General features: G+C 45.2%; 1 protein-coding gene and 1 pseudogene across 5 annotated transcripts in view; one reads left to right on the top strand and one right to left on the bottom strand.

Moving 5' to 3' along the window:
- The window catches only part of TRAK1 (trafficking kinesin protein 1), a 101,780-nt gene that overhangs the window by 45,414 nt on the left and 31,310 nt on the right, over window positions 1-25,056 (bottom strand). For 2 of the 5 annotated variants that reach the window (XM_068558240.1, XM_068558241.1), the window contains exon 1: window positions 15,676-15,897. The exons of the other annotated variants lie outside the window; for them this stretch is intronic. In XM_068558240.1, coding sequence (XP_068414341.1) covers window positions 15,676-15,739 — 64 coding nt within the window. In that variant the 5' untranslated portion in view covers window positions 15,740-15,897. Of the gene's footprint in view, window positions 1-15,675; window positions 15,898-25,056 lie in introns of those variants that run through there. 5 annotated transcript variants of the gene reach the window in all.
- On the top strand, window positions 20,161-20,654 carry LOC137773386 (hypoxanthine-guanine phosphoribosyltransferase pseudogene; annotated as a pseudogene).

The raw sequence follows: 25,056 nt of genomic DNA, 5'->3' as shown, positions 1-25,056 counted from the left end.
AAACATTACTTAAAATATTTTTCAAAAAATATGCAGTTGACTACAATAGAGGGTCCTCCCTGAGGTAACTTTTAAGAGAAATTAGTAGCAGCAGCAGCCTACTTTTACCAAGCACGCTGACTACAGCCTGGCCTTGTTCTTAGCCCTCTAGATGGATTATATCATTTATTCCTCAGAGCAATAAATACTACAGGGTAGGCACTCATATTAACCTCATTTTACAAATGAGAAACTGAGGCCCAGAGAGGTTAACTAACTCATCCAATGTCACACAGCTAGCAAATGGCGAATTTCAAAATAAGAGGAGACTCCTAGCAGGGGCAGCAGCTAACATTTATGGAGGCCCTGCTATGTCCGGGGATTTAATGTGCTTCTTTCGTTTACTCCTCAGAACAATCTTGCAGGGTAGGCGCTGTTATGATCACTACTCCACGGATGAGGAAACTGAAGCTCAGAGAAGTTAAGGACCTGACCAAGGTCACAGCAAATGAGGTTGCATATGGCGGGGACTGAACCGAGGCCAGTCTGGCTCCTGAACTGAACTAGGGAGCCACAAAGAACGCAAGGGCAAGGCTGAGGTCAGCACAAATCAACAAAGTTTAAGAAGCACAAAGAAAGCAAAAAGCATCTGTGGTGTAGGTCAGATCCCTGACTCTGGGGCCCTGAGGCTCAGGTTTTCATAGGAGACTCTACCAAGGTCATGAGGCCCTGGGCAAACTCCTGTAACTGTGTGTCTTGGGATTCTCTTCCGAGAAATGAGGAATAACAAATGACTCTTTAAACAGTAAGACAAGCACAAGCTGCACTTTTCAAGCACCAGTTTTCTATACTCTCAATCTAAAATAAACCGTCTCAAGTTTCTCTCTCCAGGAGAACAGTATTTCAAATAGAAGTTCCACTTCTGACCAAGGGAACTCTACCAAATAAATCCACTTCCCCGCAAAAGGTGTCCAAAACAAACAAAAATGTTATGCTCAGTAAAAGCTAGACATAAAAGACCATCTATTATATGACTCCATTCATATTAAGTATCCAGCATAGGCAACTTATAGAGACAGAAAGCAGATCAGTGGTTCCCTGAACTTAGGAGTAGGAATGGGGATTAACTGTAAACAGGCATGAAGGATCTCATGGGAGGGAGATGTGTGTTCCAAAATTGAATTATGGTGATGGTTGCCAACTCAGTAAATTTACTAAAAAACACTAAATTGTTCACTTAAAATGGGCGAATTTTACAGTATGTAAATTATACCACGATATTTTAAGTTACCACCAAATAACATGCAAACAAGCATCCCTGAACTACCTATGCCATATTCCAGCCACGTCCCCATAACATGACAAGGTAAACACATTCTTTCATGATCTCATGATGGAGCCTTCCTCCGGCCACAAGAATGTTCTCAGACAGCAAAACTGTTTAGGAATAGCAAATCATCCATTCGAAAAATCAGCACTGATGAATGGCACAGAAATGTACTAATCTATCCCACACAGACTAGACTATTTTTCTTTTTTCTTTTATTTATTTATTATGTATTTATTTTTTATTGGAGTATAACTGCTTTACAATGTTGGGTTAGTTTCTGCTGTACAATGAAGTGAATCAGCTCTATGTATACATATATCCTCTCCCTCGTGGACCTCCCTCCCACCCTCCCCCATACCACCCATCTAAGTCATCATAGAGCACCGAGGTGAGCTTCCTGTGCTTTATAGCAGGTTCCCACTAGCTATCTATTTTACACAGAGATAGCTGTCATAAATATTTGCTCAGATGGCAGAAGAATTTCATGATACGTCCATAAGAAAACCGAGAGCCATCTCTCTCCAGTTTTACTCTTCCACCCTTCTCCCAAGTCACAGCCACTTCCTGGAGATTCAGCCATGCCCTTCCTTTGCCTGTTGCCCTTCAATATCTATCTTCAAAATAACTTAGACTTGGCCCCAAAGCCCAAGTGTATTAACTACTAAGACCCATAAGACACACATGATTTGGCTTAAAAAACAAATAAAACCTAACTATTTTCATGCAGCCCTTGAAGTGTGTACAGGAATAGGGTGAGGCCCACAGTACCTGGTAATATAAAACAATGCTCATTTGTCAGTAATTAGAACAAAACGAAAAAAGGCACAACAAATGCTTTGTATTCTTGTTTAAATGGCTTCACGTCAAAAACGGCCAGAAGCATAACGAACCTAATTCTTACGAATGAATGTCCCATGTCCCTTCCCACCTGTATTGTACAGGCTCACTTTCCCTTGCCAGGGTAGTCTGAGAGCAGGGCACCAAAGCAAGTTACTGAAGAGGCCGGGAAGAAGAAAGGAAATAACTATTAAGTATTTACAACATGCTAACTGCTACCATGGGCATTTTACAAATATTATTTCACTTAAAACCCAGAACAACCCGATGACACAAATATGACCCCCATGAAACACTATGAGACAGAGAGAGGGGCCAAGTGACTCGTCCAAAGCCAGACAGGACATAACCATGTACTTGAACCTGGTCTGTTGGGTGCTATAACCATCCACCCTTCCCTAGCCTTGAACACTCAGAGTTGACCTATGGTGGCCATTCATCACCAGAGTATTTAATGAAGGCCTCCTTGGTGATAATCAAGTGGCTCACTTAAGAACTGCTCACTGTGTGCCCAGCGCTCTGCTAAGTGCTAGATGTCTAAGTGCTGGATGTAGACCCCTCCTTCAGGGTCTATGCTCATCCTAGGAAGAAAGTACTACTATTACCCACATTTTAGACATGAAACTGCACAAGGTCACAGAGCTATAATGCGAGGGTCTGATTCTATCTGACCCCCAAGTTGGGGCTCTTAACCACAGCTGAGTAAACACATGAATCCTACCCTCGAGGACTTCGAGGCCTAATTGAGAAGGTCAGACACATGTATAAATTAGTATGGAACAAGCAGGAAGTGCCAGGTGAGAAATGCTCTTGGGGAGTTCAGACACAAGACGGCTGGGGACTGGGGGACAGGTGCCCCAAGTGGGCAGAGCAGTAAGGGGACCGCAAAATGCACAGACTGTGGGTCAGCTTTGCCCATGGCCAGCCCTGGGGTGATGCTGGTACCCCCACCCCAGAAAGAGAACCGCCCTGAACAAGGCACATCACCAGAGGCCTGCGTGGAGTAGCCATGGATACGAACAAACAAACCGCAGGCTGAAACCAAGGTGATGAAAACCATGGGCAGAGAGACCTTTGTAACAGTGCTGAGGTCAGTGCCGATAAGCTAGGCCAGCTCCTTCCTCTGACGTGACCCTACAGGGGAGAGTCCTGCGAAGTAGTGCTGCTGGTCACGCTGCATCAATACAGACCGCAGGGCCCAGGCCTGACGGCTCTTTTCCTGGGGTGGACATTCCCACCCCACAAGACATCACAACCACCAGCGGGACTCGGCACCGTTCCGCACACGGCCCAGCCTTCCCCCCTGCGGCCCAGGATGTCCCTCTCCAACTGGAGGAATGAGCTCCATTTGCGCTGCTCCTTGGGCTTCACCTTGGAACCAGCTGGAGAATTTGGACATGTGACGTTGGCCATCGTTTTCATCTCAGCTTTTGCAGGTGATAATTACTGGTTAGTGCTCAGCACCTGAAAACTGCCCTTTGTGCAAAAGACTGACAGCAGCCGCCTCTGAGGAGGGGACGTGCGCTGTCCCGCAGTCTCAGGGCTCAGTAAACCCCAGACCGTGCCACATGCTCCTTTCAAATCCTGCCACCCGAAGGCAATCCTGAATGACGCCTGCCAGGAACTGAGTGACCAAGCTTGCAATTGGGTAACAGCCTCAGAAGCGTCCAGGTGAAAAAACATTACATAGTTGGGCTTCTTTAGGCCTCTCCTTGAGAAAGCGGAGGGAAACTGCCATGCAACAAACCACAAGGGAGTGATGACAAAACTCCACTCTTCACCAGTGTTTTCCTGGTGCAGGTGCCGCCACTCGGGCACAGAGGGGGTGTGACCACCATGTCACTCAGCAGCACTGTGATTCCCCCCCTGCTCCAGCTCATCCTGAGCAGACGGGATGGGGGAAAACAAGCAAAGCCTGTCTTCAAGAACACCACTCAGTAAGAAATCACTTGAGATCAACTCAGTTTCTGCACAACGCAAGCCTCCAGTGACCAGAAGACACAGAGCCCAGGTATTTTCTCTCCTGACGACAGAAAGAGCCATGGTGCCTCTGACAGCTGTGTGAGCCAAGCAGGCTGCTTCTCCGGGTGCCTTGTGGGTTATGAGGATGACATGAGGTAACGGGAGGCAAGGGCCCGAGGCTCTCCTAGCTGAGAGCCTGGGTGTGGCGGAGGGCAGACCCCAAGGCGGGGCGAGGGCCCCGCTCTGTGCTTGTGGCCCTGGGACTCTGGACAACATATCTGAGCCTCAGTCTCTTTGGGTGTAAAATGGGAGTAAGGCTTATTTCAAAGGCTGTTTTGAAGATTAAACGGGTGACACTGGGAAGTGCCCATCACCCCCACAAGGTGACCTGGGAGGGAACAACAAATGTCTCCTGTATCCGTGGCTACCAATATGAGTGTTACCCCAAACTGATCTTGTCCTTCAGTTTTCAATCAGAAGTATCTCTTTTAGAACCATTAGGGGTGTAGAAAACCACCTAAATCACCTCAGAATCCAGGGAACATGGTTACCTCCACGTCTTGCACATATTCTCACTATTCACAGGGTCAGAAGAAAACAGGGTCCCGCCCAGTGAACACCTTGCTCTGGGATACAGGTCAGGCTTCCAGCAAAACCGGACACAGAAACCAAGCCTTCCAAACCAAACCTCTGTCTTCCTGATCTACGCCACAGACTTCCTTCAGGCCGGGAACAAGTCTAGTGAATTTCAATTTACAAAGAAAACTATGCATGTTGACAATGAAGTCTAGTTGGCCTTCCATATCTATGGGTTCTACATATGCAGATTCAACTAACCCCCGATTGAAAATATTCAGAAAAGAGAAAATTCCAGAAAATTCCAAAAAGCAAAACTTGAATTTGCCGCACTGGCAACTATTTACATAGCGTTTACATTGTATTAGGTATCATGTGTAATCTAGAGATGATTTAACATATACGGGAGGATGTGTGTAGGTTATATGCAGATACTATGCCATTTTATATAAGGGACTTGAGCATCCATGGGTTTTGGTATCCAAGGGGGTCCTGGAAACAATCCCCTGCAGATACCGAGGGTCAACTATATCTTTCTTTTGCAGCTACTGTCCTGAAAATATTATTTTCACCTTCAGGACAGCTAAAAAATTTTTTATTACAGAGAGGAGGGAAATTAGACGGGAACAAAGAAGAGGCAAGGAAGAGAAATGTAACAGTCTATCTTAAGATGGCAAATACAGAGCCGGTTCCCGCCCCCCCGCCGCCCCCCGACCCCTACCATCGAATGTGATCACAAAGTAGAGACCCTGTCATCTGTGAGATGTGGACCAGCACAGGACCAGGTGCACTGGAATCACCCAGAAGGTGTGTTAAAACCCAGACTGCTGGGTCCCACCCCAGCATGTCTGACTCAGCAGGTTTAGGGCGGGGCCCAAGAAGGTGCATTTCTAACCCGGTTCCCAGGCGCTGCTGCTGCTGCTGCCGTGTAGGGACCCCACCTTGAGAACTGCTTGCACAGTATCTAAGAGCAGTCTGTGTAGGGCCCTAGAGCCAGTCTGTGTAGGTTGAAATCACCTATGAGCTGTGTAACAACTTTAGACGAGTTGCTGAAGTTTCCCCTTATAAGTCTATGAAATGGAAAATTATAACAGTACTTAACCTCCTATGGTTATTTTAAGGATTAAATGCATGAATCCACTTAAAGTACTTGGAACGGTGCCTGGCACATAGCAAGTACATACTAAACATTGGCTATCATCATCATTATCATCTGGTTATCAGTTTAAAAAAAAAAGTTCAAAATATATAGATATATGAAATATGTACATAAAATACGTGCAATATGATTTTTCTTCTCTTGACGAGGATATATGATACTGCTCTAGAACCTAGTAAAACCTTTCATTTCAGACTCATATGGTTCCATAATTGATTTTAAAAATGATCTTACGATGTTTTTAGGCAGCAGCTCATCTCATACTTTAATGTGCATAGGAATCCCCTGAAGGTCTTGTTAAAATGCAGATTCTGACCCAGTAGGTCTGGGGTGGGGCCTGGGAGTCTGCATTTCTAACAAGCTCCCAGGTGATGTGGGTACCCAGGATGCACGCCGAGCGGCCCAGCTTCAAGGGACACAAGCTGATCCAGTGAAATCTGGGCTGGCCCTAGTTCTGTAAGAGCAGATGGAGGCCTTTCTCTTGATCACTTCCAGGAACCCAACAAATGCACAGTCCCAATTGGTCTTTCACTCCTCTCTCCTTTCACCTCCATCATCTCTTTCATGAAAGGACCAGACAGGGGGTGCCAGGTTTCAGCACTGCTCTCCCCCTTTCTCCAATTAAACACTTTTAACTGTCCTATAGGTGAAGTGTTAATATTCTCAGGGCAGTAACCTCAAAAGAAGAACACTTTCAGTATATAGCCAATTATAAACCATTTAAAAAATAAAAAGTTATTCTGAGACATGAAAACAGGCCGTCACAGAGCAGAATTTTGAAAAAGTTTTTTGATTGCTTTTACTCAAGACCTAAAGAACTTCCTGCAGTCACTCTTTAAACATTCTGTTTCACAACACCCCCCCAAAAAACCCCTTTTTCTGGGCTGTGAGTAAAAGCCCCAAAAGCCCAATTAGGAAACTCAAACTCAGCATTTGGGTGTATCTTTATTTAAAACCCTCCCCCCTCTTCTCCAAAAGCAGCACCCCTCTGATACAGCCTGGTGGTGAGTTCCCAGGTAATTTCAATGTCAGCCCTTGTACTTTTCTATTTGAAATATTTCTAAACTTTTTTAAAATCCCTATTTCAAATTGGTGATTAATAATTTTTTAAAATAAACAATTTCCTAAAGTAAACAAAAACATATTATTTAATAATGACTCAGTTTCTTGTCCATTAACCCACCAAAAGCCATTCAGTCAGAAGAAGACAATGAAAACTCTTAAAACAGAGTGCTGGAATGCCATAAAGTGTGTGCATGTCGGGGGACTACTGACATTTGCAAAAAGTATGAATTTCAAAGACCTCAGTTAAGCAACAGAAGCTAGACAAAATAATACACACTGTTTGATTCCATTTACATACATCGAGAACAGGCAAAACAAATCTAAGGTGATACAAGTCAGGACAGTGGTCTCCCAGGAAGGAGGTGTAAACTAGAAAGAAAGGGGGGCAACAGGACTTCCCAGGATGCTGGAAACGCAGCTTCTCTCCTGGCGGCTTTACATTCGCCACATAAGACGTGCGTACTTGACCTTATACCCCACTATGAAAATAAAAGACTGCTGTGAGATCAGTGAAACAGCCAGGCCTACATAGACACTAAGAGGGAAAGGATCAGACTGGCGCAAAGAACAGAATTTACCCTCCTCCAAGAGGTCCAGAGTTTCAGGCTGCTTGTGGATGGGCTTCCTCTCTTCACTCTGGCAGTCATACTCAAGATATTCTTCTTCTCCTCCCACATCTCTTAGGGACATTGCGGAAGTCACCCCAAAGCCAAAACATCACCCTAAGAAGCGATCCTTGAAGGAGCTCCTGGCTGCCCTCCCGGAGGAGGCATTGGGGCCGGGGCCCCCGGGGCGCACGCTGGGCCTTGGCTGGGGCCACGGACATGCCCCGGCTCAGCTGAAGTGGAGGGTGTGCGCAGGGCCACTGGCCCATCGGCACCCAGGCGACCCGGAAGGGGGTGGCTCCCACAGAAGGAGGTGGGGCGGAGGGGGGAGAAGCACCTATCGGAATGGGAAAGCCCTGCCCAGCCCTGGGGTGGCCCTAACGGGTGCTCTGGAGTCAGACGGGAGGCGAGCAGGCAGGTGCACGGCCTCTCTGCATCCAGATTCTTCTTCCGCTTTTGCTCCCCCAGAAGCAATGAGGAATGGTAGCTTCCTGGAAGTTTCGCAGCAACTGCACAGGGCAATACCATCCATGCCTCAAGCAGGCACACCTGTCTAAAGGTGGAGCTCTGGCGGAGGAGGTGACCTGGCGACTGATTGCCCAGTTCCCTCAGGTGAGAGAGTTCCTGTGGGTGTGCCTCAAAAGTTGACACAAATCTGACTGTGACAACAGCATGACACAGGGCTGAACAGGGAAGGAAAAGATCATTCTGGTTTCTAGCAAGAGAAAAAGAAAAAACTGCAGTAAGCACTACTTGTATTAAGCTTACTTCATCCCAGTTTTTCTTTGGTAATAATATATTGCATTTGCTCTTTTTTAAACTGCATTTTGTAAATCCCACTCTCACCCTACATCTGTGTATTCACAGCCAAATTTATAAAGATCTTTTCTAATTGCAGGATAAGGGGAAAAAAATCTACAGCCTAATAGTTTGCAAAGCTGCCTGAAAAAAGAATCAAGTTTTATTGCACATCTCACTACCAATTCCTCTACACTGTTTGATTTTGCCTGTAACAGTGAAATGGCAGGTCCTTCCATCAAACCCACTGAAAGGTGGCCTGAAGCACTGGTGTCTCAGAGAATCATGGCACATTGTACAATTCCTGTGCTTCAGCTACCTCCCCGCTACACCGTGGCAGGTCTCCCTGCTCCTAAAAGCTATACCAGGAGGCCTAAACCACCTCTCTGCCCAGTCACCTCCCTCAGGTAACCAAGGGGGCCTTTAGCAGAGGCCAGATTGTCAGCAAGAATTCTCTGCACAAGTTCAGGAACTAGGTCTCATCCGTCTTTAAATCCTTAGGGCTGCAGATCCTGCTAAGGCGGCTAAAAATGTCTGCTAAACTGAATCGCTACCTCCATAAAAACGAATAGAAGACCATAGACCAGTGCCTATAAAAAGAAAACCAGAATAGAATAAAGATTTTATTAAGAAATTAGCACCTACAGACATACTCATTGCCAGGTTACTTTTCTGGAACCTGAAAATGATTGCTACATTTTAGGATGTTAAAAATGTGTTCTTTGTAAAAAGTAGGGTCAGGCTTCCCTGGTGGCACAGTGGTTGAGAATCTGCCTGCCAGTGCAGGGGACACGGGTTCGAGCCCTGGTCTGGGAAGATCCCACATGCCGCGGGGCAACTAGGCCCGTGAGCCACAATTACTGAGCCTACGCGTCTGGAGCCTGTGCTCCGCAACAAGAGAGGCCGCGATAGTGAGAGGCCCGCGCACCACGATGAAGAGTGGCCCCCACTTGCCGCAACTAGAGAAAGCCCTCGCGAAGAAACGAATACCCAGCACAGCCATAAATAAATAAATAAATAAAAATAAAAATAAAAATAAAGTAGGGTCAGTAGAAATTCAGTAGCAGGGAGTTCAAAATCCCATTTTGAAAATCTTCATAAGCTTTAAATACAATGTTTATAAAGGCAGACACTCAGGGGAAAACCATCGTTCTTTAAGCTCAGTAAACATTATCAAATTGGGGCTTGTTAATTCAATGCAAATGACAGTGAGTCTGAAGCTCTGGGAGGGGAGGGAGGGAGAAAACTCCACCTTGTGCATTATTCATTCGGCGAGTATCAGATTGACTATAAGATGTGCAGGCTAGTGGGAGGGGCTGTAGTATATATAAATGAAAAAAAAAGCTGATTTCATATATTTGAAAATACTTTTAAGTGATTTTACTCATAACCAGATGGTTATACTCATCTTTTAATTCAATTCTAGGCTACCTTTAGCAAATGATGTTCAAGTCTCTATATATTATATAATTAAAATATATATACATGTAAATTAAAAGATAAATTTAGGACATGGCATTGTGAACACAAGACCATCCTAGCCTCCCCATGTCACCCCATTTCTCTCAGTTCTCTCATTCTTCAGGGTTCTCCCCACCCCAAACCCTTCCTCCTTCCCTCCCTCCCTCTGCAAGGGTGTGAGGGAATTCTCCAACCTCATCCACATCTGCATTCACCTCAAGGTTAAAGGCAGAGATGGGACAAAGTGCACCTTCTCTGAGAGAACAGTTTTCCAAAAGTCAAAGCAGAACAGACCCCTAAAGACCAGCAAGAAAGCCCAGGAATCCCTGTGCCAGGTGCCGGATGGACTATGGGACATGGACATGGGAGGTGGAGCTGAGGGTGGCCCAGCTCACCCCGGACAGTCAAGCAGCCGCAGTGTGTGCTGTCCCAGAGGTAAGGACTAGGACCGTGGCCCAACGCAGGGGGGCAGGGCGTGGGTTCTGACCCATGTCCGGGAACGTTCAAGGCCACAGAAGGCAAGTGTCACTCGCCTCCCGCCAGTCAGAGGGAGCTCTTCCTGTGAGTGTCCTCTCCAGATTTATTCTACACACCCCACAGAAGTCATCTTCCCGAAGCTCCACCCTCCGCTGTCCAAAGAGTGGTCACGAGCCACTAGGGCTATTTACATTAAAATCTCTATTGATTAAAATTAAATAAAATCCAAAATTCAGTGGCAGTAGCCAAGTTTCAGACGCTCCATAGCCACATGGGGCTAGTGGCTACCAAACGGGACAGCACAGAACGTTTCCATCATCACAGAAAGTCCCACTGGACAGGCACGCCCAAGGATGCCTGCCCCTCGTCTTCAGACATGAGCTTGATGCTCCCCGGCCTCCTTGGCCTGCTTTTCCCCTGCAACCTGTTCCTGCGGACCCCCCTCACCCTCTGCAAGAGTCTCCTTCCCCTCTGTATCCCATGCATCCTACTCCTCTCCACAAGCCTCCCTGTACTTTTACTCCTCTGCCTATACAGAGCAGGGTGGCCCGTCACTGAGGGTCACTTCCCCAAGGCCCTTACTTATGCTATTTTTAAAAAATAAATGAGAAACACAAAGCTCTGAAAACTTGGGCTCTAAGCTCCCTCTGGCCCTCTCATCAGTTCTCTAGTCCTCCGCTTCTACATCTGAGGGAGGACATTATCTCTGCTTTACCAAAGCTGCTGATAAAAATGTACAGCTACGTCATACATTTACATGTAATTCTTTTTTTTTTTTTTTTTTTTAAATCATCTTAACAGCCATTCAGAAGACTGCTGAGTCTGGAAAGGGAAAGTCAGCCTCTACCTCCAGTGGTGCATCCCACAACAAACACACATGAAAAATGGGGCCTGTTTACATGTCTGAACACAAGTGCAGGAAAGTTAGAAAATCATCTCAAAAGTCTAGTAACAGTTTTTCAATTAATGCTTAAAATACCTCTGATAAAACTTCACTCGCAAACCAGCCACCCTGACCCTGGGTGACATTTTAGAGGTCACTGCAGTCAGGGAACAGCACACGTGCGACCTGTGTGTAATGCCGTGGATTTTCATTATGGAATAAGAAGGCCTTAAAAACAACCACTGCACAATCTGCCTGGGTGTCCCCATTTATAAGATCAGTATGAACTAGACCACCTCCCGCTGTGACATTCAAACCTATAATGTTGTAAAAGGGGACACGAGGGTGGATGATTACAAAAGAGACCGCAGCGAGAAACAGGTGGTCCAGATACTATACCTTTTTTTTTTTTTCTGGCTGCGCTGCACAGCTTGTGGGACCTTAGTTCCCCGACCAGGGACTGGACCTGCGTCCTCAGCATGAAAGCGTGGAGTCCTAACCACTGGACCGCCAGGGAATTCCCAAGGTACTATACCTTGTTCAAAATACCAGTTACCTTTTGAAAGGGATTCTTAAAAAGAACTTAATAACTAGTACTATTTCTGAAAAAATAAAATTAAGCACTGGCCTGGCACTTTGCCGATCACAAAGAGCTTTTACTTTATTTACACGCTTTACCCTCCTTCGCAATGGTTCTGGCCAACGTGGTTATCCCCATTTGCCAGATGAGAAAGCTGGGTTGACAGAGGCTCACTGGGGTCCCAGGATGTACCAAACCACTGGTAAAAAGAAACAACAGGCCCCAAATGGAGTCGCTTGCGCTAAGCCCCAGGGCAGACAACCAAGACTTAATACCTGACCTAATTGCAGCTTCAGCCTCTCCCAGGAATGGAGTCTTAACCAGTCGGTCTGGAATTTCCCGGTCAGCAGTAATGAGGTAATCTGCCTGATAGACCCCATCCATCCCCCAAAGAAAGAGAGAGAATCTGCTTTTTCCCTGTCCCTGCTCCCGTCTTGTCTATAAAAGCCTTCCATTTTATACACCTCCTCAGAGCTCCTTTCTACTTGCTAGACGGGATGCTGCTCGATTCATGAATCGCTGAAGAAAACCAATTTGATCTTTATATTTATCCGTTGAATTTTGCTTTTTAACATCACACAGCCATGCAGAATGCAAAACAGGCCCCAAAGGCAGACTCCAAGCCAGCACTCTTTTCTGGCATTCTACCTATTTCTAGAATAATTACAAACGTGCACTCCGTTTCTTTAACTTAGGGACATATACTTGAACCCAAGCCTTTCTGAAAATTAAAAAAGCCTCACACTCTTTATAAGCATACTTCTTTTAAGTGACCAGTGTAGCCAAGAAACAACATAGGATTTCGTGACAGACATAAAGAATTATCTTCCAGACCCCTGTGCCCAGGGATGGTCTCCGCTCACACTGGCATAGTTTCCCAAACACACCTGATGTAAAGAATCACCGAAAGCGTGCACTAAAGATTCAGATTTCTCAGGGCCTCTCCTGGTCTGGAGTTAGTCTGGGAATCTGCTTTTTTGATAAGCGAGTGATTGCCATTATTTGCCAGGTTTTAGAGGTTCCTGCAATTAGAGGTGGGACACAGCCAACGTAGGTAACCAGGACCCTGTTTGACTCTAGAGTTGTTGTTGTTGTTTTTTTAATTTTTATTGGAGTAGAGTTGATTTACAGTGTTGTGTTAGTTTCAGGTGTACAGCAAAGTGACTCAGTTATACATATACATATATCCACTCTTTCTGATGCTAGAGTTTAAACCGTAAACACTGAGTACATGTGTGAAAATTCTGCAAAGACCACTGCCGTACTCTGTTGATCGCTAGCTATTTCAAACCTCTAAAAATTACCTTAAGGTATTGCGCAATCAACCCCTCCAATTTCCTACTATTCTAAGCCCCTGCCCCATACCCCTTGTTTGGGTGGTAGTGGGGGACACAGAGTATTAGACTCCACAACTAAAACTGATTAAGGGGGAAGGATACAATCAGTGGACTGAATAAAGCTCTCCTAAACCTCAAAGAGAAAAGAGAAAAGCAGCCATTTCTTAATTCCACCTTTAAAAGAGGGGTTCCTAATCGTCCTGCAATCTATATTCCCACCCATATATATTACTTTCTTGGTGCTCACCCTGCAATTTAAGTGCGAGTCGGTAACTCTGACATAAATGATGATTTTGCATCTTTTTCAAAACATATGACTCATCTTTTGCTATTAGTATGCAAAGTTCCCTAGAAGTTTCCCTCATTAAAGATTCGAATGGCAAATAATAAGAGAGACAAAGCAACGCTGTGTGTCTAACTCCTACCTGGCCTCCTCACCAGGAAGTTCAGGACCAGGAGATGAAAGGGCTATTCAAAGACTGATTTGCAATTTTAAAGATGCATAAACACAAAGGCAAATTGCCTTCGTTTCCAGACTAACCTGCCGAGGTCAGGAAAGAACCCTAGTTAGACATGTATAAACAAGTAACGACAACATCAGCATATTCTTGAATTCCACCCCCTTTTGTGGGGTTTCCTAAACCAGATTAGTTCTGAGCTTCCATTCCTTTAATTCCCTGCTTTACTTAACTATCTTTAAAACGGGATTACGAAAATGTCAGTTGCCACAGTAAATTCTGTCCCAGTGGCCTTCTCTGCTTCATCCAAATTGGGATGAAGGATAAAGGCAAGTATTTTGCTCAACATAATTCCGACAGTAATTGCAATCAACATTTATTTACCCTTGGACAGATGAGCTGCCTCTTCTTCCATTTTCCTTTTCTGCTGGAAGAAGAGAGATCTGGCTGCCTCGGGGCCAAAAGACTCAACTGAGAAATGGCTGGGTAAGAAAATCCTTCTGATAGACAGACACCCAGATAAGAGCAGGCCTCCTCTCACCCTTCAGATTAACCACCGAGAGTGACTGGCTTCATTTCCTCAGACAAGGGTGTAAATAGAGCTGGACGGTGTCGCAGTTGGGTCAAGACAGTAAGAAACCTTCCTCCCTCACTTCCAGGATGGCTCCGTGGGAGCCATGGCCACACCCAGTGCATCCCCGGGCTGTGAGACAAGCCCTCTGCCGTAACCAATGCTCCGTGATCCTGTGGTCCATACTTTAAAAAGTTATGGAGGGTTCAGCGAGTCACAAATCACCAAGAAAACTTCAAGAGGTCAATGATGGATTCTGAAAAGAAGCACCCCTATAATTGCCTCCTGGAGTTGGGTAATAGGATGGGAACTTGCTTCAAGAATAATATACCCGAAAGAAAAAAAACTGAGTCATCTTTTCCCCTCACAACCCTGGGAGTTGCCCACCATCATCATTACTCAGGATGTTTAAAGATGCACAGGGACTCAACGTGGCAATGTCTTCATCTAATGCTTGGGGATGGTGGGGCTCAGCTAGGGAGGTTTCTCAGCACATTTAGATATCCATCCACCCCCGCTAAGAAAGGCTCCTGGCCCTTTTCCTGCAGCCCATAGTCAAGGCAGAAACCAGCAGATAAAGAGATAATTATGTAGTTCTTAGCTTACTAATGAGGCCAGGTCCCAGCCTGTTACATCATTCAGGTTAATCAAATGTAGTCATGTTAGAGAGACTGAAACTCCGGATTCAATTGAAAAGCAGTTACCTTACCTATTACTGGCTCGTGTGAGGCTGGGAACGTATCATCACTGGGGGAATGGACCCTCTAAGTATATATATTAATTGTGTCCTTTTTGTGTGTGTCTATGTAAAGGCACAGATTGAGGGTCACTTTAAAGAAGAAATTAAAGACAACAGGTTAACTGTGTCATATACAATTTGATGCCAACACCACAGGAGCCCGAGGCCCCTCCCCTGTGGCCTGAGAATGCACCTCAGTGCCATTTCCTGATGCCTGGAACCTCCTGAGGCCGCTCCAGCCACATAAACTCCACCCAGTCTCCTCTGGAATGTGCCACACCCTCCCTGCACACACAGCGGAGGATACAGGCTCTTCCAGCCCCTCCCAACATCTCCCACCCCCATCTCTGGGAGCCCACAAGGAAAATTCATTTGACTTGTCTGCCAGGTGGGAGGCTGCTTCTGCCTTTTGTCCAGCCTCCCCTGTGCCCCCAGGTCTGGGCTCAGAAAAGGGTGGATTCTCCCAGGGCAGAGGACCACTTCCTGAAAACACTAATCCCTGAACCCTAACGAGGACCACATCTCCACTTGCGCGCTCGTGCGCGCGCGCGTGCACACACACACACACACACACACACGCATCACCCCAGCGAGAATTCAATCCCACTGACGTGTGATGCTCACAAGCCCAGCACACACCAACACCACCTCCAAACTGCCAAGGAGCCTCCCACAATCACGAGCCCTGCCCACCTGCTGTCTCCTCCACCACGCCTTCGCAAGGGTCAGAGCCACGCGGTGCTGGTCCCGTGGCCCTCCTTCCGCCCGTCTCCCCAGGAAGATTCCAGGACACCCCCTCCCCCGAAGGAGACAATGGCCCTACACATCCCCGCTCTGTTCTGCAGGAGTCATAATTACCGTCCGAGCATTCTTCATAATACCAGTCTAGTTCATAATAATCCGCTTCGATAAATTTCTGCATAGTCAGTATTCTTGCAGAGGAAAGAATGCACTTCACGGCGCCACCGACGTCAAGTGAAACGCTGCCATGCCTCCCCGCCCTTCCAAAACACTGGGCAGAAGAGCGTCCCAAAACACACCAGAATTAAGCTGTGCATTCTTAATGACAGTCTGGAGCCAGAACAGAAAAGGGGCAGTGAAAAGAAAAATTGTGGAGGGGAGGAGGAGGAGCAGAAAGAAAGGCAATTTGTAGAGCTATCAGAGACCCTGGCAGCCCCGCTAATAAAGCGGCACCAGCCAGCAGCCCTGAATGGGAGTAGCCAGAATCGTCCTATCCGGAAGCACAGAAGGTGACGTCAGGGACACACACCACCACCCTGAGGTCTCACTCCAGCCTCGCCTCCCGCTCCCGCTCATCTTTCAATCTCACAGTTGCCATAGAAACAGGCCGGCTCTGAAAAATGATGCAGAGATGGAGGAAATGTCTTCCAAGGATGCTGGGAGCAGGGGCTGAGAGGTGCCACGTTGGCAGAAAGGAGGGTGCAGGTGGAAAAGGGGGGCAGCACCAGGGACCTTACCACCATCGTACCCTCCAACAAATGTCAGCACAAGTTCATTTGCTTAATTCTGGGTCACTACAGAATCTGCATTTCAAAAATGCCACCTTTAACAATCTGCAACCATTACTTCTTTCCTCAACCTGATTTTAAACATCAAGCATTTTTTCTTAAAAATTTTAACCACCACCTAAAGGAGATGTAGAATACTTAGAAAATGGAAACGTTTTCATCTAGATACAGTCCTGTTCTCTGCTCGTGCCTTTGCTCAAACTCCTAGCAAAAGAGCCTGCAACATACAAATAGAGGAGAACGCCATTACAAAGGGGCCCGTGCAATATAATAGGCTGTTTTCAGGGACATTTATATGTGTAATCAAGGTACAAAAATACACACCAGGAGGAAACAGCCCACCCTCAGGAAGGTGGTTCCCTCTGGGGAAAGAGTGAAGGAATGGGACTTTGAAACTGTACTTATAAATGCATCGGTAACGTTTTATTTATAAAAAAAAAAAGTGAAGTTAACATTTATTAGTCCTAAGTGTTTAGCATGTTTGAAATATTTCTTTTAAATGAGTAATGGGGTAATGAAACAGATTTTAGACTTACTATAAGTTAAACTCACTCCCTAAAGCAGGGTTTCTCAACCACAGCACTATTGACATTTAGGGTCAGATAATTCTTTGTTGCGGGGCGCTGTCCTGGGCATGGCAGGGTGTTTAGCACCATCCCTGGCCTCTACCCATTTAGGTGCCAGAAGCACCACCCTCTCTCTCTGTAGATGTGACATCCAAAAGTGTCTCCAGATGCTGCCAAATGACCCATGGGCGCAAAATCTCCCTTGGAAAACCACTGCCCTAAAGCAAAACTACCTACAGAACCTCACCAGCCTGTTAGCCAGGTACTGTAACCATCTGTTGGTGTCAACAGCAACAAGTGTGGCCTTGATTCAGTTTTCCTCTTAACTTTCTACTCAAGACTGTATAATTTGCGAATGAGTAATAGTAAAAGGACTCTTCAACCACTACTGGGAGGGCAAGCTTCTTTCCTTCCACAGTGACCAAACGGGGCCAATTTCCCTTTATCCTTCCAATGGCATATGATACCTCAGTGAATGAACTTGGAGGAAAAGGCATCCCTCTAGGGCAGGGCTTCCCAGGCTTTAATGAGCATGTGAATTACCTGGAGCTCTTGCTGAAGTGCAGATTCTGATGCAGCAAGTCTGCAGTTGGGCCCAAGATTCTGCATTTCTAACCAGCTCCCACATAATAGCAAAGCTGCTGGTCCCCAGACTACACTGGATGGCAAGGCTCTTCAATAGACTAGACAGATTGGGGTGGGGGGTAGATTTTACAGTGTGTGTGTGTGTGTCTGTGTGTGTGTGTGTATCTGCCTGTCTGTGTGTGTGTCTGGTAGAAAATTTAGAGGAAAACTATGTAAGTGTGTGTGTGTGTGTGTGTGTGTGTGTGTGCCCTCCTCAGACCCCAACTTGGATACACATTTAAAATTTTCTAGGACATTCACCTAATTAAAGTCAGCAGCCAATGATTTTAATTCCTGCTGTAACTGCCCCCATTATCTGAACATATCTCATCTCTCCCTTTGGTCCTTGTCATGTCTCTCCCTGGCAATGATGGTACCTCTCAAGAGCCCCACAGCAAACCACCAGGCGACCTCTCAGATGTCATTCCTCATGACAGGGGAGCTGAGGCTGGCGTCCTAAGGTTTTCCGAGACTTTATTTTTTTAAAGTTCCCTAAGGTGTTTCTAAAAAGATGATTATAGGCCTCATAAATAAACCGACCAACAGTTAACAGGTTCCTCAAAATCAGCATGTTCAACAAGTTCAATCCAATATTCGGGGCGGGGAGAGTCCAATATTAATTTTCAAAATGAAGATGTAATAAAGGAACAGGAAATGCAAACTCCACAAAGCATCATAGAAAAGTTAGGTGCAGTTAGAAACCCCTTAAACAAAGGCTTGGCACATTTACCTCACAGTGCTACGAATTTCAAAAATATTTTATTCATCCCACATCACCATAAAAGCAAAAATCAATGGATGGATGGATGGATGGTCAACTAATGGCAGGCAGTTTAGCTTCATAGCTAAGAGCAAGGGCTTTTGGAGTTGGGCGGCCTGAAGTTTGGTCCAGGATCCTCATTTCCCATCTCTGTGACCTTCTTAGACACCTGAGTCTTATCTGCTCAATGGGGTGACTATAATACCTGCCGCACAGATGGGGCGAGGCGTTAATTAATTAACGCATGGCAGAGCACTTAGCACAGTGCCTGGGACAAAGTGAGTTTGCAATAAATGTTAGTTGGGATCATCTTCATCACTCTAATTCCTTCAAAAAGGAAACAAGCCAGTACGAGCAATTAAAAAGAGAGTACAATTTTCTAAGCTGTAATGAGGGAAATGAGGTAGAAATGTCATGTATCAGCTTTTCCCAGCATAATTCATTAGAAGGCATTGAGTCCGCAGTAATGAGCAGGAGTGGCAATCTGGGGGTGGGGTGAGGCCATTTACAAATTACTGAACACAACTTACATCAAATCTGAAGACTGCATATACCCAACTGACTTTATTTATTTATTTATTTATTTATTTATTTATTTATTTTCTGGCTGCGTTGGGTCTTTGCTGCTGTGCGCGGGCTCTCTCTAGTTGCAGCGAGTGGGGGCTACTATTCATTGCGGCGCGTGGGCTTCACATTGCGGTGGCTTCTCTTGTTGCGGAGCACGGGCTCTAGGCGCACAGGCTTCAGTAGCTGTGGCTCGCGGGCTCTAGAGCGCAGGCTCAGTAGTTGCGGCGCACGGGCTTAGTTGCTCCGCAGCATGTGGGATCTTCCCAGACCAGGGATCGAACCCGTGTCCCCTGCACTGGCAGGCAGATTCTTAGCCACTGCGCCACCAGGGAAGTCTCCCAATTTACTTTCTTAGAAAATGCGAAAGAAAGCAGAATGTGTATGAATAAGGAAACAGCGTCATTTATGGGTGAATTTTATGGGCCTTGAGCAAGTTTTAAATTGAACGTCCGTACCAAAACTGCCGTGTGATAGGCGCAGAAGGATGCAGTAATCCACCCACAACTCTTTAGAGATGGTTCCAAGGTTAAAATCCAGGTTTCTCTGCCTTCAAATCCACACTTTCCTCCAACATTCCCACGACTCCAGAGAGTTACAGCCCTTCCTTGGCCCAGGCTTGCTGCAGCTGAAAAAGCACCTTCTCCTCCAATGTTCCTGGGCTCCCCCCATCACTGCCCCACCCCAGGAGGATCAGGAATCGGGACTGGTCCCAGGAGCAGCCTCAGAGAAGACCCCCTCACTCACCCCCATGTTCACACAACACTATTTAATAAGTGCCGACTGCACATCAGACAACAGCCCTTTACAGCTCACTCAGCCCTCAGAGCCCTGCTACCTAACACCCCCTCACTGGGCAGACAAGGAAAGGGGGCTCAGAAAGGTGACGTCACTAGACCAGGATCACTCAGCAAAAACCAAGAGCAACTGAATCCAAACCGGGCACCAACCACCTCCAAAGCCTTTTCTGTCAATAATTGAGAAAACAGGCCTGGGCTCTGAGCAGCGGCGGCCCGGAGCGCTGGGGCGGGCCGCTCTGCTTTCCCACCACCTCCCGCCGGGCCTCCGCCTCCTGGTCGGCCCGCCACCGGCTCCTCCTCCCCAGACGGCCCTCGGCCCGCGCGCCAGCCGGCTCCGTTAGGGCGACACGCAGTCCCAGCGTCGTGATTAGTTATGATGCACCAGGTTATGACCTAGTTTTATTCTGTAGACCTAATCCGTATGCTGAGGATTTGGAAAAGGTGTTTATTCCCCATGGACTAATTATGGACGGGACTTGGAACGGCTGGCTCGAGATGTGATGAGGGAGATGGGAGGCCATCACATCGTGGCCCTCTGTGTGCTCAAGGGGGGGCTATAAATTCTTTGCTGACCTGCTGGATTACATCAAATGAACAGAAATAGTGATGGATCTAGACCTATGACTGTAGATTTCATCAGACTGAAGAGCTGCCGTAATGACCAGTCAACAGGTAACATAAAAGTAACTGGTGGAGATGATCTCTCAACTTTAACTGGGAAGAATGTCTTGATTGTTGACGATATAACCGACACTGGCAAAACAATGCAAACCTTGCTTTCCTTGGTCAAGCAGCATAATCCAAAGATGGTCAAGGTTGCAAGCTTGCTGGTGAAAAGGACCCCTCGAAGTGTTGCATATAGACCAGATGTGCTGGATTTGAAATTCCAGACAAGTTTGTCGTACGATATGCCCTTGACTATAATGAACACTTCAGGGATTTGAATCATGTTTGTGTCATTAGCAAAACTGGAAAAGCAAAATACAAAGCCTAAGATGAGAGTTCAAGTTGAGTCTGGAGACATCTGGAGTCCCACTGAAATCACCAGGAAAATGATCAAATGTTCTAGTTCTGTGGCCAGCTGCTTAGTAGAGCTTACTGAATGTATCCTCTAAGAATTTTATCCGTTTTGTATTTTAGAAAGGTCAGTTGCTGCATCCCCGAACTCTTTATTTGCACTATGAGCCTACAGACTATCAGTTCCCTTTGGGTGGATTGTCGTTTGACTTGTGAATGAAAAACCTCTTAAACCACACCACTATTGAATGAAAATATTGAAACTGTATCTGTAAGAAACATTTAAAGAGAAGAATATATTAGTTTTTTAATGGTATTTTAATTTTTATATATTCAGGAAAGAACAGAAGTGATTGAATATTGTTAATTATACCACTGTGCGTTTAGAAAAGAAGCAGTCAGTTTCATATCAGTGACAGCATTTAGAGGTATCGTTATGTCGGATAAACCATATGTCCTGGAATTATTTTAGTAGGTTTCAGTAGTATTAACTGTATTTTCCCGTTTGTTCAGATTATCTCTGGCGAATCTTTGTCAACAGTTCCTTTTAAATACAGGTCAATAAGTTCTAAAAACCTACTACTTTTTGAAGTCTTCAATGTAAAAATCCTTAAAATAAAGGCTCTCTCTTTAAAAGAAAAAAAATAATTGAGAAAACATTCAAGGAGTATTTACAAATAAAATTTGAAAGAAAAAAAAAAAGAAGGGGTAGAATTAAAGGAGATAACTCAAGTTGGCATCGCACAGAGAAAACAAATTGAAAAGATTTTTTTTAAGAACGATATTAAAAATGATCAGGAGAATAAGAGGTAAGTTAAAATTACCAATGTGTCTTTTGTGATGTTAAAAAAAATTCTGTAGGCATACCTCAGAGATCCTGCATTTTTGGTTCCAGACCACCGCTTTCATAAACCAAATATCACAATAAAGCAAGTCACATGAAATGTTTGGTTTCAAAGTGCATATAAAAGTTATGTTTATACTATATTGTAGTCTATTAAGTGTGCAATAGCATTATGTCTTAAAAATATGTACATACCTTAATTTAAAAATAACTTATTGCTAAAAAAAATGCTAACCATCATCTGAGCCTTCAGCAAGTGGTAATCTTTTGGCAACTGTAACATCAAAGATCACTCATCACATCACCATAACAAATATAATAATAATTTAAACTTTTGAAATATTGAGAGATTTATCAAAATGTGACACAGACACACAAAGTGAGCAAATGCTGTTGGAAAAATGGTGCTGACAGATTTGTTCGTTAAAAAACCTTCAATTTGTAAAAAATGCAGTTATCTGCAAAGCACAATAAAACGAGGTAGGCCTGTATTGCCAGCTCTGTCAAGAAAGCGGCCCAACTAGGATACTATTCCACCCATCCCCAGCACATCAACATTCTGGTGCCCAGATTTGGGTTAAATCTTAACAGGGATCCTTGGAGAGTTGCTGATTCCATATCTTGGGGCAGGAAAATTCAAGACAGGCCTGCAGTATAGCATGTTGCACAAAAGCAAAAGACCACTCCAAAAGGTCTGGGGTAGAAGTGATAAGGCGTAGGAGCCTGCTTAAAAGGACATCACCAGCCAGCTTGTGATAATTCGAACATCAAAAAGAAAAGAGAGTTAATAACAGTTAAAGGAAACGGGTTGAGTCTGTAAAGGCCATGAATGTCAATGAATATGAAAATAAAAAGGGCAACCAAGTGAACAAGGCAACTGATATATTGCCTTAGGGAAAGGGGACAATAACACGGAGACATTTTTAATCCATCTTAAGAAGTAGGGGAGGGCGGGTGTGTATGACTGTTCTGCTTCTGGCACTAATATCTTTTATAAAGCACTGTATGAACATTTCTCTAAGTAGGATGTCTATGAATAAGCCAACCGCATATGGAATGAGGAGGTAGGTAAAAGAATAGAAAAACCTGATGTTGTGGCCACAACTACCCCCAGGTAGGAGGCGGATCAGATCCTGGGCTGCAAAGTTAGTTATATATTGTCTTTTATAAGCATTTAAGAGACTCTAATAGATTTGGTCTGCAAAGTTAAGAAGGCTCTAGTTAAATAAACTTGTAATCAAAGTTAAATGTGTAAAAGAATTTAATAAAATTTCTAAGTTTCTAATTATTAGTTGTGTGAACACATAAATATTCATATACACATACACAATTTAATATACTCATATGCATATATATATATATACATATAAGAATTTTAAAGTTATTCAATACATTTTAAAAATGACTAAATGCTAACAATTTTGGATTAAATTACTACTGATGCAGTTATGAGTTTGCAGATAACTGCAAATTAAGATGAGTTTCTGATGTTAATTTTTTAAAGCACTGCCACTACCAGTCACTGAGCTCCTGTGGCAGAAGGCAGGCTGCTAACGAACAGCTTGCTGTCAACTACCCCCTCCCAAACCATCTCTACCTCATTTCAAGCACAGGAAAAGCAGGCACCCGTCCCACCTCCAGGGAGAACATGGGGACAGAACAAAGGCAGCAGACAGCACCCAACAGAGACCTACAGACTCAAGTGCACCCCAGCCTGGATGCAGTCCTCATTAAAAATCACTCATACATCTGAGAAGGATACAGAGAAGAAAGAGAGTTCGGATGTGTTAAATGGTTCCAAGTTTGCTTCCTGCAGCCTGGGAGGGCTGCACAGGGCATCTCACGCCTGGGACCAGCAGGTCATGCAGCAGATGTCACAGGGTTCAAAACACAAACCAGAAGCTCAGAACACAAACCGTACCTCAGAACCACTACGGCCTGAGCCCATCACCCAGGAGGGGCGGATGGGCTACAAGCTGAGCTGTCATGTCAATTTCCCACCTGAGTGCGTTCCAACTTTGTCTTAGACGTGCTGGATTCACATGAAAAGGAAAACGGTCAATCTGTACAGAACTGCTTGCCAAGCATTTTTGTTCTTAAAAGAAAAAGCAAAGATAAATCAGCATTGGAATCTGGAATGATGAGAAAGAGTGAAAGCTGGCAGGTGGCAGGTGACAAAGTAGGCCTAAGGGTCACAGGGTAATCTGCTCACTGGGATAAGTAGCTGGCTGCCCTGCTCACCAGACACTGTGCCCAGGGCTCCCGGTCCCGGTCAGCACCCTGCATGGATGTGGCTGCTTTGGACCTTCAGAGATAAGCTCCTTCAATTCTCCCGGACGCCTGGCGCCCAGGCCCACACCTGGAGGGGAATGGCGGGGAGGCGGCGCCTTGACCGCGTGTCGCTGACAGGTGGGGAGTGATGGTGCAGCCAGAGCTTCTCTGCTTCCACCTTTGACCTTGCAGACCTCTGTGTAGCTAAAAGCAATGAAAATGGGCCCAAGGAAGAGCCCGCTCACACGAGGAGGGAGCAGGAGAGGGGAGAAGGCACAATTCCAGGGCTCACTCAGGTCCTCACCTGGAAGCAAAACTGCCCGAGGTCTTGAGAGCGGCAGAAAGGACACAACCAGTACGTGGGCGTTTACATGACAGAAACTCACAGCAACTATTTATAAATATATTAATATATACATTTTAGTATTATTTTTGTTAGCAAATGATAATGAAAAGTTTTCTCTGGCTATTAGATCCCTTCTCCATCCCCTGTACAACCTCCCCTGACTCCCATCATTTATCTTTCCTTCCTTCTTTCAACCCCACCTACCACAATGTTTGTCAGTGCTCCACATGGCACCCCTCCCGCAAATACACACACACACACACCCTGTTTTCTCTTAGGTCACCATCTCATATAACTTTTGACCCCCCCCTTTAGAAGGTCAGCATTGTGTGTTATTCATCCCTTTAATTTGCACAGGCTCAGTGCATATTGTGGTGCCTTTATTTTTGTTTCACTTACGATTTTAGTTAGATGAAGGCAATCTTTGGAAGGGGGCAACAAACAAAATGATCTTTCTATTCTATACGCTGTTTTTAATTTTGCTTTGTTTTTACAAAAAAAAAAAGATAAGAAAGGAGAAAAACTTGTTTTTTAATTTGAAGAAGATGCTTTTCCATTTTCTCTTACTTAAGAAGCACTTATTAAGCACCTATTTAATATAAGGCACTGGGCTGAGGACTCTGGCCTATTCGAACATGAAGTGGACATGGGCTGCACAATAATGGTTGGACTAGATCAACGGTCTTTGATTTTCTTGCCGTTGTTTAAATTAAATTTTACAAAATTAAAATGGGACGGGGAGCTGGTTTAACATGCAGGTTCCCAGACCCCATTCACTCCTCCCACACAAGCAAGGTAGACAACTCAGTACAGGATGCCAACGGAGGGCCTCAAGGGCACCTTGTGTTGGCCCAACCTGGTGCAAAGTCCCCGGTTAGGTAATGAAAGAAAATCAATAATCAGATGTCTTTGCTTCCT

This window comes from Eschrichtius robustus, chromosome 12, assembly GCF_028021215.1.
Source record: "Eschrichtius robustus isolate mEscRob2 chromosome 12, mEscRob2.pri, whole genome shotgun sequence".
NCBI lineage: Eukaryota > Metazoa > Chordata > Mammalia > Artiodactyla > Eschrichtiidae > Eschrichtius > Eschrichtius robustus.
Note: the sequence above shows the minus strand (reverse complement) of the source record. Positions and strands in the feature narration are given on the sequence as shown.